The 15285-nt window shown below is 27.6% G+C and overlaps 1 protein-coding gene and 1 long non-coding RNA gene across 2 annotated transcripts; one reads left to right on the forward strand and one right to left on the reverse strand.

The window, feature by feature from the left end:
• Positions 1–3511: 3511 nt before the first annotated feature.
• Positions 3512–6558, forward strand: LOC129287639 (membrane protein of ER body 1-like). Its single transcript, XM_054923859.1, has 4 exons — positions 3512–3714; positions 4329–4451; positions 4602–4666; positions 5949–6558. Exons 1-4 carry the CDS (start codon positions 3549–3551, stop codon positions 6009–6011), a joined length of 417 nt encoding a protein of 138 aa, XP_054779834.1. The 5' UTR covers positions 3512–3548; the 3' UTR covers positions 6012–6558.
• Positions 6559–13343: 6785 nt separating this feature from the next.
• LOC129289697 (uncharacterized) lies at positions 13344–14252 on the reverse strand. The gene is made up of 2 exons (XR_008588189.1): positions 13714–14252; positions 13344–13544 (listed from the first exon to the last, which is right to left on the reverse strand). It is a non-coding gene; the product is annotated as an uncharacterized LOC129289697 (long non-coding RNA).
• Between the last annotated feature and the right edge of the window lie 1033 nt (positions 14253–15285).

The raw sequence follows: 15285 nt of genomic DNA on the forward strand, positions 1-15285 counted from the left end.
TTTTGTTCCCTTCTCTTTCATTTTCTCTTCATGCTCTTCTGTTCATACATCAAATTGGTAGCAACTTTGATCAAAACAAATAATGAAACTTTTTGTTTTGGTCCCTCAAGTGTGCTTCAACTATTGATTTGATCTTTAAAGTTTAATATTTTATCAATTAAGTCCCTAAAATGTTATAACTATACATCATTAGTCTTCATGATTTCAAGCATATAATTGGAAACGCATGTGTGGCAGAACTTTTGATCTAGGACCGCAACCTCTTCATAGATTGTAAAAAAGTTCTAATTTGATGAGATTAAATAAGAATATAAAATTGTGTATGAAATTATAGGGACTTGATTAATAAAAATTAAATTTTAGTTATCAAATTAATAATTGAGATAATTTTAAAAGGTCAGAAGTTTTACTATTCCAATCTCTTATTGTGAAAGACTGTGTTGTCTTCTCATGTTGAAAGAAACTGATAATTTCCCAATACGTGACTCCCACATCAGGTCCTTTGTTTGTAATTTTTTTCTCATCCTGTGATATAATTATTGCTTTTAACTAAAAAAATGATAAATATCAGATAAACTGTATAAAACCTCAAAATAATAATCAATGTAATTCACGCTGCACATTTTGATGATCCTTGCTCCGTCTAACATATATAATAGTAATAATAATTATTACCAAAATATTGTGGGTGTGTCTATCCTTAGGGATGTATATAAAAGCTTTTAAAATATAAGAACCTGTTAAAAATTGACGTAAATATTGAGGTAATGCAAGGAAAGTTACAAACTGTAAGGTCACAGAAGAAAGGTATCCACTTTCCTTTAGCAAACCTCACACTCTAGTTTATTTTTTAAATTAGGAAATTTAGTTTAGCATCTTCAAGAGAAGAAAAAAATCACTGTATCTTTATCTTGCAACCACGAGGAATGGATTGAATTGCTTCTCCGCCGCTGAAGCTATTTTCCTACATCTTTTCTTGACTTTTTATATTCGTAGTCTCTTGATTTGAATTAAAAAATTTTCTTTGAAACATTTTGGAGATATTATAAATTTAGAAAATTTGAAGAATAAACATAATAAAGAGGTTTGCTTCTGCTCTTATCAACAATATTTTGTAGATCAAGACATTTCAAAGCTCCTGCAAAACTTTAAAGGTTATATTATTCAGAAATGTGGTGTCAACAGTTTTGTCTTTTCCCACTTTTTTAGTTATTTTAAGAGACCAGTTTTAACTTTTTCTTTGTAGATTTCATTTTTCTTTTGTTAATATATTTTCTTTTGTACAAAAAAAAATAGCAACAGATTTTTTTTCTTTTGCAAAAAAATTGGTAATTTTTTCTTTACGCTTTTATTCCCCCTCTTTTCTAATCAAGAATCATTTTTTCCACTTGCAAATATAACAAAGACGAATCCACAATAAATAGGTATTTGCTCAAAATGTTATAGATATAAAATTTTATTTTTTTCGAAAGGTGACAAATAAAACTAATTCAAATCAATTTTGATTGGGTAAAACATCATTTTAACAAATTAAACACATATTTTTTTTACTAAATGATTTCTTTTAAATAAATTTAATCAAACTAAAAATTGATTCAATTAACCAACAAAAGTTAATCCAATTGGTAAGAAGTTGATCAATAATCCACAAGATTGTAAAATCAAATTTTGCTATCAATATAAGAATCTTGTTAGCGAGTGATTTGTGAATATTTTTATAAATACTCTCTAAGTTTATAGGCATGTTTTGACCTTGATGAATCTTTAGAATTCAAGTCATCTAAATTTTTTGGTATAAAAAAAATGATTCAATTATGAAAACCAGCTGTTCTCATGGTGGACTACCAAAGCAAGGAAGTTTGGGAAAAGAAAAAAGAAGCCAGCCAATTTTGACTGCTTGTTTAACACGCAATTAAGTAGACTAAATTGATTTAACAATAATATCATAATAATTGTTAAATATTTGATGCCCACCAAATTAATAAATAAAACAAGTTTAATTTGATCAATTGTTACCATTGTTTGTGGGAATACATATTACTTTATATTTTCAAAAACTATCAAGTCTAAAATATCGCATTTGATTAATGAAGCTAAATCATTTGTAATCTAAAGTCTAAATCACACACACACACACACACACACACACACACACACACAAGGCCTCGTTTGGAAATAACTCTCAAATGATAAATCCCATAACTTAATCTTGACTCAATTACACACACACACATCCATGATCACAAATTGAATTGAAAATGAGAAACTAATAATCAACCACCGTAGTTTTCACAAAGAAACTAAAGTCCGCCGTTATGAATAATTATATATGATTAAAAATAATATCTATGCAACATTAGAATATAAAAAGAATTTTTGTTTTATATAGTTATGTTAAATTCAAGTATTGTTAAACCTAATTAAAAATATTGAAGTGATTATGTATTTATACAAGCTCAAAACGAAGTCCTTTTACTTAATCAACTATATATATAAAACATGTATATGTAAAATATGGTAATTTTGTGTAATTTCATCTAACTTGAATATATTATATAAAGAAAAATTACTTTAAACTCCATACAATACATTTAAATACTATAAAAACTATTGACAACTTGACAATATATCTCGAGGTATTTAAATATATTGTGTGAGATTTATATATAATTTCTATTATATAATTAATACTTGACTTTTTCAAGGTAACTTGTGGCTGTATTATTTCTATATAGATAGACATCTAGCTCAAGAGGCTTAACTTTTGCTTTGGCGTGTGAAGTGAAAAGAACGGAACGCATAATGAGGCAATTGAAGGCAGAGACAGAGGTTGAAGAAGTGGGATCAGCTAAACGTTCAAGTTAGATTTACATGCTCTAAGTTTTTTCCTCTTTTTTTTTTTAAAAAAGTTTACTTTAGTGCTTTGATAACTCATTGACATAGATAGATGAAATATCTATATTGGATAATGGTTTTATCTATAGTATTAAAACTTAGCTCAAGTTGGCTAGTTAATCAGTGAAAAAGTAAATCAATTCCTTGATCAATTCGATCAAGAGTTTCTAATGGGATGGATTTGCTGGTTTAATTAGGTTTAATTATAGTTTGGACTACTGACATTTGAATCACTATCTCAACAAATTCAATGACTTATTTGAATTTTAGTACCTTGGTTTTATCATATGAATATGGATCAAATCATCAAACTATCTTTTTTTCAATTAAAACCTTTTAGTATTCAGCTTGGGTAATGAGAAGAGAGATGGTAATAGAGCAGTACTTGTGTGGAAGGAAATCAAATTAGTAAAACCCAAACAAAGAAAAAATATATTCAAATAAGTAATATTATGTTGGAAGAAGTAAATTAGAATATCATTATCTAAAACTAATCATGACATGTTTTTCTCAAGAGATGAACAACCAAATAGATATGAAACATATTTTACTGGGGTAGAAAGCAATATATTTCCTCATGTTCTGATAGTCTACAATGTTCATGTAACACAGTGCTAGAGAACTATGAAACTAAGGAGGATTCTCTGAACAATATGACAATTGAAAGTGAAAAAGTTGACATAATAACAGAGAATGAACGATCAGTGAAAGAACTGTATCTGGAAAGTTTATATCAAAAGCCACCCACACAAGGATTCTATTGTCCCAATTGCAAGGCTTGTGTCCAGAAAGTTTTGATTTTGGAAGAAACTATTCAAGGTGAAGTGTTTCTTGAATCTATTTAGATACTGATTGTTTAGATCATTAATCATGTTGATTATTTTGTGTTGGACTAACATATCCACTCTTGATTAGGAATTGGATATTATATCAAGTTAAGGAGCATTTATTTGATATATTCTCGTTTAATAAGGTTTGGTGATAATTAATTATTGATTGAATCCAAATTTTGAGGCTTTATCTCGGTATTAATGAGGAATATTGTATCGCAATCATCCTCTCATAATGGGATGGATTTACCACGATATAATTTTTTTATTTTATGACAACCTCCCACACTATAAATAAGTACGGTTGGCTGAAGGAGAAATTCACCCCAAAATAGATTACCTTTTTCTCATGTCGCTTTGCTCTTTTCTATCTCTTTATCTTTTAAGGTGCATCTATTGTCCCTCTTAAATAGAATTTTAGTAGATCAATCTCTTCGTGACTTTTGGGTTGAATATTCTACTCCACGACCTGATATAACTCTAACCCAAGCTTCGTTTATTTTAGAATATTTGTGTATTCTTGTATTTCCTACATTTTGCCTGTTGGAAATTAAGCAGCATAATATGCTGCAACAAGATGATGTGGTGGTATTTCATCAACAGAAATTCCAGAAAGTAATAAGAAATGGGAGATTCTGAAAAGCATTGTGTTTGGTGGTCTGATGGAATCTGTTATAAGCCTTGTCATTGTGATATCTGCAACAATCGCTGATTATTCTTGCACAGGTAATAAGACTTGATCAATATCTTATTCAAATTCCAATCTCATTCTTCTTCACTCCTTTTGTTTTCCTCAATTCCTTGTCAAGAATTGCAAGTTAAAAGAAAGAATTAAGAGTAGCATTTGTCAATTTAATTATTACTTTGAACTTGCAGCCCACATTTTAACTCTGTCTCTTGCAAACTTGATGGGTGGACATGTCATACTTATTTTTTATAAGGTGAGTTTGCTCATTCCATGTACATTTATTGTGGAGTAATATGAATCAAAATGTCAAGAAAGCTAGGTTTAATCATATTATGTATAATACGAAATCAACAGAAAGTGTTACTATGATATAATACAACTCATCTCAAATTCTATACATGTAAAGTAAAGCCATCTAGTTATACAAAGGATCTTGGTTACTATCCCAAATTTCTCATTGATATGGTGTGCATTGAATAATATTTTTCACTTCCTGTTTCTAATCAGGTTAGACTATAAATCTATTCGATAAATAATATAAAGCTCTCTTCATTTCATATTACAGGGTATTTTTACGTAAAAAAAAAAAAGGTATTTCTATCTAAATGCATTCCACCAAGAGAAGTTAATCAATTAAGATATCATTTTTTTTTCTAGTTTGTTCTTATTTAATACCAATAATTAATTATTTAATCTAATGATTAGTTTTTTTTTCCTAGACAAACAATTTTGATATACTCTCTCTGATGTTACTTATAAGTTACTTTTAATATGTTTTATTTGAATTAATGAAAATCTTAAAGCTTATTAATTTATCTAAAAAATCAATAAGTTTCTCACTTTGTTCCTATTAAATTTATATTATTCAATGATATACTCCCCTAGACCCCAATATAAGGTATTAATAATTACTTTACAGTATTAAAAAAAAGTTAGATAAAATTTTATCTCTTAAAAAAACTATATTTTTAAATTATACCCTTATTAAATATCTTATATATATGCTTTAATAATGATAATTAAAATTTTAATACATCATTTTTTATAAAAAAATAATAAATGAAGTATGAGTATAATTGAAAAGATAATTATAAAAATTATCTAATACCTTATATTTTAGATTAAATAAAATTTTTAAAGATATCTTGTATTATAGTTGGGAAGAAATAATTTCTCTTACCAACATTAACAAGGGTAGAAGTAAAAATTTATAATAAAAAGTTAATGACATGACTTTTAAATATATATAAAAAATTATTCTTCACTCCCTATTTTGTAGGATATTTTAGGTAAAAAATTTCCCTTAAAATTTTGTAAGTATTAAAATCCAAGTCAACATACGTGATATCGATAAATCATATATATTGATCAATTTAATAAAATATTTTATTTATAATTGATTTAATTACAATTCAAATATAGTTTTGACTATTAACTTTTAAATTAATGTTTTAATTAGTTAATGACCCATCTAAGTTTTCAGTATTTAAGTAAAGTTTATAAGAATCTTCAGCGTTGGAAACTCGCTTTTACAGATGGTAGGACTGAAATCAGAGCAACCAAGAGGCAATAATCAGACAGGTGAATGTCTGGATTGATATTATGAGGTGCTGGGAAAGAGAAAGAATTACTATCATCATATGTGGATTGCTACATTATCATTCCTCATATTTGGGTCTGTGCCGCCATTAGTGTACGGCTTCACAATCTACAAGAGCAACAGCAACAAGACTGTGACGCTCGCAGCAGTTGCAGGAGCTTCTGCTCTATGCATCACTCTTCTCTCCACTGCAAAAGCTCACATTCAGAACCCAAATACTTCTTATCGCACGTATCTCAAAACTGTGTTTCAATATCTCTTTCTTGCAGCCGCGGCCTCTGAATCTTCTAACGTGTATGGTCATTTTGTTTGGAACTTTCTGGAAAATCATGGATGGTTTGCTTCACAGTGTTCAACTTCTACTCTGCTTCTTCCTCATATGAGCTCCTACTAGTTGTGAGCCACTGAACCAAGATGAAAGCTATGAAGCACCCATTTGATTTGTGCGTTTCTGGCATAAGTTTATGGTTTAGGTTTATAGTTGGTTAAATTAATCATTTGGTCTATGTACATTTAAATAAATTATATCCCAATCCTAAATTTTAATTTGGTACAGTTGGATTGTTATACTTGAATTTAATTGTAATTCAATTTCTAAACTTTAACATAATATAACTCTATTTTATAATTTTAACTATCTAAAATATTAGCCTCATCTTTAATAATAAATTCATTCTTTATAATTTTATTTTAAAAAAGTAGGGTATATAGCATTTTAAATAGATAAAATTATAGGAACTAAGTTGTAAGAGTTTAAACTATCAATAATTGAGTTTTAATATATCAAAATTATAGAAATTGAGCTGTACTGAATTAAAGTTCATGAATTAATTTTTAATTGAGTTAAAATTATATAGACCAAATGGTTAATTTTTACTATTTGAGAATTAGAGTTTGTAATTTGAGATGATTGGAGAAACTTGTGATATCTGATTTAATTTGAATAAAGTCTTTGGACTCTGATTTCTATTTGTGACTTAAACTAGGGTGGTGCTTCAAATATGCATTGAGTTAGTTAAATGTTAACCCTTTAATTATTGATAATTGAATAAACAACAGTTTCCAGCCAAAAGAACAAAAATTAAACAATTAAGCTTTGAGATTTTGTTCCTTTTTCTTTCACTCCCTTTCCTTTGGACTGTACATATAATCATGTGTTATTCAATAGTACTGCTAATTAATTCGGATTAGGATATTATGAAGCTCCAAAATACAGGTAATTCTCGTAGTATAATTTTCTTTATTATATTTGGTAAAATTGATCACTTTGTTCATATACTTTTGATTTTAACTCAGTTGTATCACAATCTCTAAACTTTAACTCAATACAACTTAGTTCTCTTAATTTGGCTTCGTTGCAATTCAATCTCTATATTTAGTGTAATTCAATTCCCGTCATTTTAGTTATTTAAAACATCAGTCTCCAAGCCTTAATAATAAATTTATTCTCTATAGTTTTATATTCTAAAATATTAGGTCTAACATTTTAAATAGTTAAAATTGTAAAAAACTAGATTGTAAGAGATTCAAAATTATAGGGACTTATTTGCATCAAATCAAAGTCTAAAAAATGAGTTTTATCTACATCAAAATTATACTCCCTCCATTAAAAAATATAAGGCATTTTTTGAGGAGTTGAATGTTAAAAAATGTAAGACATTTTTAGTCTTTCGAGGTATAATCATTGCCTTTTTTAAAAAGTGCCCCCATTGACAATAACTTTATATTTATTGTAAGGTGTTTAATAGAGGTAAATATAAAAAGATAGAATTAGTTAGAACTTAAAAAGTAGGTAATTACTTTATTAGTGGGTAAGATTCAGTTAAAAATGTCTTTATTTTTTAATAGAGAAAGTATGGATCAAATGATTGATTTTTATTATTTGGGAATTAGAGTTTGTAATTTGGGATGATTGGAGAAACTTATATGGTATCTGATTGGGAATTTGAATAACTTCTTTAGACTCCGATTTCTGTTTGTGGCTTTTAGATTATACATGTAATCCTATGTTATTCAGTACTGCTAATTAATTTGGATTAGAATATTATGAAGCTCCATATAAAAACCATCTACAAGAAGATGCATTTGGCTTTGCTCTTCCTACCATTGCTCCTTCTCCCACGCTTTGCTGCATAACAGCAAAATCAGGACCCAGATTCAATGTTTTATTTTTTTTTATTTTATTAAAATAAAAATATAATAAAAAATTTTAATAAGTCTGAATCTGGAAAGTCTACATTTATTCAATTTTTATAATTTTTATAAATTAACTATTTAAATATATAATTTAGATATAAAATATTTAACTTGTAATTTTTTCAAAAGTATTTGTTAGTAGATATTTAATTTGTAAAAATTAATATTAAATATGAAGCATTTGTGTTTAATCTACACTATTCAGAGTATGTCTATCCAGATTGGTGACTAGATTTCTTAAAAAAACTTTTACAATTTTTTATTTAAAAAATAAAAATATTAAATATTAAATTTGGACTTTTTAATTTGTTGCCATGAAGCATGAGAGGAGCAAGAGGTACGAGGAGCAAAGCGAGTCCCAAGAAGATGATCCAAATTCCAACTTGGGCTCATCCGCCAAATAGTTGGGCCTTGAATTTTGTTCTTGAAGTCAAACCCATACAACATGATAATTGTACAAACCATTGCCCAAAACCATTCATGTAAATTTTTTCTTTTTACATTTCACACTATATCATTCTATGAGAAATAATTATATTCTCGATAAAAGTGATCATTTAATATAGACATTTTTCTTAATAAAATTTAAAATATTATTCATTATAATTTTATTCTATACATTTTAACGATCCTTTACTTATCTAACTCTGTCAAGATACTTTTGCTCTTCACCATATTAGGGACGAAGCCAAGATTAAAGAATAAAGGGGGCAGGGAATAAAAAATATATATTATAAAATTTTCATAAATTTTAAGAAGTTAAAAGTATGTAACACCTTTAAAAATTGGAAAGATCAGAGCTCCTACTAGCCTTCCCTTCCTCCACCACTGTACCATACAAGTTCTTTTCATTTTACATGGTCCAAAATATAGGTATAATCTAATAATATCTAAAACATTTAATATTTTCTCCTCTTTTACCTCACTAAGGCGCTACTTATATGATTAAATATTATAAACAATTCATTTAGAAAATTTAACCTTGACTTTTGATAGTAGTAACTTTTACTTAACTAATTTTTTTTTTTTTGTCATCGTGCACAATATGATGGCCCACCCACCTACCCCCCCCCCCAAACACCCCACACACAGAGCATTAAATACGAAATCAGAATACATTAATATAGTGAACGTAGACGCACACAGAGCATTAAATACGAAATCAGAATACATTAATATAGTGAACCTAGGCAGATTGGTCAAGATCGATTTCCATTTATTTCATCCAATATTTAATAACAAATTATGATAATATTAGATCTAGTATACATTTTAAATAATCCTTTGACCATATTTTTAGATATATTCTTGACCACATTATCCCTACACCAGGCTGTTTTCATACCCATGCGATGGATTGATCATGGTGAAACACGAACATTGATGAGTTATGGGAGGGACATGTCTTTTGTGTTTATTTATTTATTTATTTTGGCAGTCAAAGATATGTTTTATTTAATTGAAGATTATCAATTATGTTCAAGACTTGATTGGACATTAAATATAAGCATATCTTTCAATAAAAACTTAACTCTTAATTAATTATAATGTGAGAAACTTGTCCTTTTATTAAATTCAAATCTTTGGATATTTTGATAGAAGCTTCCCTTCCCTTTATGCTTTTCCTTGTGCACATCAATTGTCCGACCTATTGAAGGGATAAATAAAAGTGAAGTTTCTTGTGTAATTTTAATAATATTTTAATTTTTAATGATGATGTAAAGTAAATACTCTCCCCTATTCTAATGAAGTTTTAAAATCTTATTTGATCCTAAATGAAAAAACAATGGTGTATAGTTAATTGTTTTTTTGGAAAAAGGGCATTTTTGTTGAGACTTAATGTGATACAATTTTTTTCTTTAACACTTGAAAATATTGCATTGAGGCATCCTGATTGAAAAAGTTACTTTAACCTTTGGTTAATCAAAAAATTTATAAAAAAACCTAAAAAATTATAGAAAAAGATTCATAAAATTTCAAATGAGTATCCTATAAAAAATTAATATAGATTAAGTTTTTAAAATAATGGTTGGTCAAAACATATGTATATGATTATTTTTATGTAATTTATGAGACTTAATTGATATTAATTTTCTTATAAGGTATTTATGTAAAATTTTATGAGTTTTTTTCATAATTTTTGAGTCATTTTCTATAATTTTTAAATTAATTAACTGTCAAAGTAATAATTTTTTTTAATGTTGAAGAAGAAAATTGTAAAACATAAAAATTTAGAATATCAAATGCTCTTGAACGAATAGTTGAGGAGTAAAAATATTCTTTAATTTATTTTTTTAATATTCTTCCTTTTTAATTGCACCAAATTACAATTCATAAACATGCTTTTTGTTGTCATTAAATTTGGTGAAGATAAAGTTAAAAAGTCAAATAATTTTTATTAGTTCAAAGACATTAATTAACTATTATTTTTAAAACCGTTAAATTGATTAATTTTACTTTATAATTAGAATAAGAGAATAAGATTCATCGTACAATAGGGCTTAATTTTGAGTGATGCAAGTGAATATGTTTCTAATACTTCATGTCAATTTGCAAGACATTTTAATAAAAATAAATTTTTACTAATGATATTTTTAATATTACCTTTTCAATTATATTATCTTTATTTAATATTTTTTATAAATAGAATATTCATTGAAAGATATTTTTAAAAGTTTGTATTTTTGTATCAAAAAAATAAGGTTGTGAAATATATTTATGAAATTTATTGGTTTGTAGTTCTAAATTATCTTTCATAATTTATATTAATAAAAAATAATTAATACATATTTATGTCGATTAACACATGATATTTTAGTCTAATTTTTTATTTTTATATATAATTATTATAATTAATAATTTTTTTAAAATTATGTGATATATTTTTTTCTTATATATTAAAACAAAGAGTAAAAATATTTTATAAATGGGGACAAATAGAGTATATTAATCTGTTGTGGTGTTGTATTCGTATGTTTCTCCCCTTTCATACCTCAACATGTGTTTCACGGGCACATTTATGACAGGTTGGGATTTAGCTGTTCTTAAATGAATAAATAATAATTTTTATCACTTTCTTTCTTTCTTTCTTTCTTTTTTTTTTGCTTACGCATATGATATTTTAGACAAATCATCTTTTAGATACAACTAAGCTCTTTCCCGTGTGTTGCACAGGTTGGGATTGAGAAATTTAAAAAAAATATATAATTAATGTCATGGATAAGGATGGATGTGAGATTGTTATATTTTCAAATGTTATTCTATACGCCATTTTTCTTCTTGGATATTTGATTTATTAACATTTTATCTTTGTTTCTCGATCCTATAGTAAGTTATAATTTAAGGTTGAAAATATCTAATTTTTTATGATTCCATCATGCATTATTGAGTTACGAAAAGAGTGAGATTTTAATAAAAATCAAATAAGAAGATTGGTTATATTGCATTTTCTTACAATGCATTATTTCCACAAAGAATACATAATATGGATACATTTATTCAACTTTAATATAAAACATTTTGTTTTTCCCCTCATACAACATTTTGAAAAATTTTCTTGTAAACTATATTTGTCATAAATGTCAGTGACCTACATTTGTTCAGAATTGTTTGAATGGATGCCTTCTCATCAATGAGTGAAAATGAAATGTTCCAGACATGATAAGAGGGATTTTTCTAGTTTATGTGCCATTTTCTCAAGACTTTGAAGACAATACACCAAGACATGGAGTCATTGATGTCTTGAACAAAGTCATACTCATCGAATTCCATCTTTGCCTTTTATGATTCAAGTACACAATCTGATTAAGAAGAATTAAAAAAAAGAATAGTTATGTTTGGAAGGAAAGACTGTAAAGTAATAAAATTTGGGGCCTTTTATAAATGCATACAAGCAATAAGAAGCATATTATAATTTATTAAGTCTTTGGAATAAGAGAAAAATAATTCTCACTACATCATTAAATGTAATTAAATTAAATTAAATTGATAAATGACACATGAAATATTAGAAAATGAATTGTTTTAGTTTCTCAAGAGGCACTACAATGAGAGATTTTTGGTTGAAAAATCAATTAGTTACGAATTTAATAGAGGGATATTAAAAGAATGGCTTTCTAAATTCCAATGAGATAACTAATAATTTAAATCTTCAGAATTTAATCCTTCTCAATACTTGAAGTGATTGAGATTTAATTTTTTTATGCCAAGTATTGAAACCGGTATTAGGAATCAAAATTTAATTTTTTTTTCCAATATTCGAAGTGCTTGGGATTTAATTCTTATTATCAAACATTAAAACTGGTTTTTCTGATCTAGCATAAATTTATAATTAAAAATTGATTATTCTAATAGACTGTATTTGAAAAGTTTAGAACATGTGTTCTACCTAAAAGTAGAACCTCAAGAAAGACATTCATCAGAAGACAAAGGCAAGTATAAGATTGGATAGTCAAGACAAGATTACTCATACTAATGATCTTCTAGATTTACAACTATTCAAAGTAATAGAAAGGACTTGCCTTAGCTTCAGTTCCTTGACTTACGTAGCATGCTAATTCATCATTTGTTATCAATTCATATAATTAATAAAGTAAAAAAAAAATGAAGAACAATGGAGACCTCTCTCTATCTAAGAATCTTCTACAGGACTTGTGTTAATGCCATAGCTTTAACGTGTTGAAGAGGGAGTCATAACATGTTCGGGAAGGACTTACAAATAAAAACAGCTTTATATACATATATACATATACATATACACGTATATTTCTAACAACGATCCATTTTGTCACTTAACAAAGAGCCAAAGACTTTGATCAAATCTAACTGTGTGTGTTTTCTTGCCTACCTTCAATTCATTAATTACCCTCTTCATACATTTTCGTCCTTTGGGCTCTACTAACTCTAATTTTGGCATCTTCTTTTTTGATTTAGACTTCACAAACAAAACACATGTACAGTACATAGTTCATATATATACCAAGATACAATTCACGCAAGCCCTCCACTAACCTCTAATATATATATATATATATATATCACAAACATTATATTACATCAGATTGATTATTTGTGATAGTAGGAACAATGATCAAATGTTATACGTACACCAACAATGTTGGAACATGTACTTGCGTTTTGAGTTACGAAACTAAAGCTCATCATCATTAGGATCATCAAAGGGGAAATAATCGGGGCCAAAATGAACAGAATCATCGACCTTGAAATCCAAAGAGCCACAAGAACATTACATTATCATCAGATCCTAAGGGCCCTACTATTGCAGCCTCGGATAGATCTTTGAGATCAAAGTTCCCTTCGATCAAAGTTGATAGACCTGCACAAGCACTAATAGCAGATGAAACCATAAACTGATTTGGCTCCAAACCTATTAATTGAGAACTATGAAATAGTAGCAAGACGTCTTCATAGAGCCTATTTAATACATATCCTGCCACCACAAAACTTCGTGTTATAGGACTTATTTTTCGCATGCTCTGAAACACCTGATTCGCATCTTTTATTGAAGAGCACTTAGCATAACATCATTTCGAATGCTTCCGTAGGCATGGTGCGATCAATACCAGATAAAAAGAGCCGATCCATAGACAGGACAGGGAGATTATTGAACTCAGATGCTAAATCGCTAAAAGCTAGATCCTAAGATGAAATTGGTTTGGTCATGACGAGGGTTTTAGAAATTAAGAAGGACTAAAAAGGGGTTCATGAATTCAGGCAACAAATATGACTATGACTATGAGGTTAGGATCTGCTAAAAAGACAAAAGGATCTACTAATGTACCACGATCACATTTTACAAGCATGAGGATATGATTTTTGAAGCATTAGCTGATGCCGAACAAAAACCCTAGGAGAAAACAAAGCGATGACCTCCGAAGCTTCATTAGTCGATACCGAAAAAAAGCAATGACTTTCGAAGAGCAAAGGAATGAGATTGGCAGAATCGACTTCTTCAGACTCATTGTTCGGGAGAGGAAAAGACTCAGTTCCTTGGAAAAGGAGTAGAGGAATGAGATTGGCAGGGGAAAACATTCGCTGCTTTTGAAAAGTTTGATGCTCCTGTGATGGTAATTAACAATGAGATAGAAAAATAAACAATTTAAAATATATTAAGGTTGATTAAATCAATGATAACCAATCAGAGTCCTTCTATACGATTTGTATTAAATCAATAATGATAATCAATTAAAGTCCTTCTACGCGATTTGTTAATATATATTGATAACAGTCTAGATTAATTTGAATTAGCCTATGATCACGCATCTCGAAAGTAAGAGAGCTGGTGAGAGGACATTTTTTCATAGGGATCGAATCTTTATTAATTGTTGTACGAGCATTTAAATGCTTTTATGGTCCACGTACAACTAAATTGTGTCAGGAAGAACAATTCATGTTTGTTTCACTCTCTTGTTGTGGGACAATTAAATGCTTTACTTTAATGTGTCTGAATTGACATCAACGTGGCCGAATTTACATCCACGTATCCGAGCCAACACAGATTTCCCAATAAATAAATTGGCCTACCAATTAAAAAAAAATTATCGGCAAAAAAATATAATTCAAATTCTTAAAAATTTTAGAATGTAGCAAATTCATATTAATATATAAAAATTTATTATTAAAAATTAAAAATTTATAAGAGTTTATTATTGATATATAACAATATATTATTAATAAATATAATAAACCTATCATAATACAAGTTATAATAAATGTTGGACTATATATTTGGTTTAATCACATAACATGGGTTATATCCGCAAAAACTTGAATTAATCATTGTTAGATTTTTTATGAAATTTCTTAAAAAAATAAATTTAAAATACCAATTCACACAATATAAATTTTAAAATTTTGTAGATAATATATATTTTTACTGACAAAATTATCATATCGATGTCAGAATTTAATCTTATGATGTTATAGATTGTAAACTAAATTTTTATCAATCAAATTAATTGTTGTTGGTATAGATAAGATATTATAACTCTCATGTTATAATTGGAATTCATGCTTTTTTTTTTTTGAGAGGGGAGTTTTATAATGAACCCCTCTTT

This window comes from Prosopis cineraria, unplaced genomic scaffold (genome assembly GCF_029017545.1).
Source record: "Prosopis cineraria cultivar Desert tree isolate PC_DT_omini unplaced genomic scaffold, ASM2901754v1 PC12, whole genome shotgun sequence".
Classification (NCBI taxonomy): domain Eukaryota; kingdom Viridiplantae; phylum Streptophyta; class Magnoliopsida; order Fabales; family Fabaceae; genus Prosopis; species Prosopis cineraria.

Coding starts and splice junctions, on each gene's coding strand:
- LOC129287639 (XM_054923859.1), top strand. CDS start 3,549: ATGACAATTGAAAGTGAAAAAGTTGACATAATAACAGAGAATGAACGA. Junction 3,715..4,328: donor TTTGGAAGAAACTATTCAAG/GTGAAGTGTTTC, acceptor TTTCATCAACAG/AAATTCCAGAAAGTAATAAG. Junction 4,667..5,948: donor TCATACTTATTTTTTATAAG/GTGAGTTTGCTC, acceptor TCGCTTTTACAG/ATGGTAGGACTGAAATCAGA.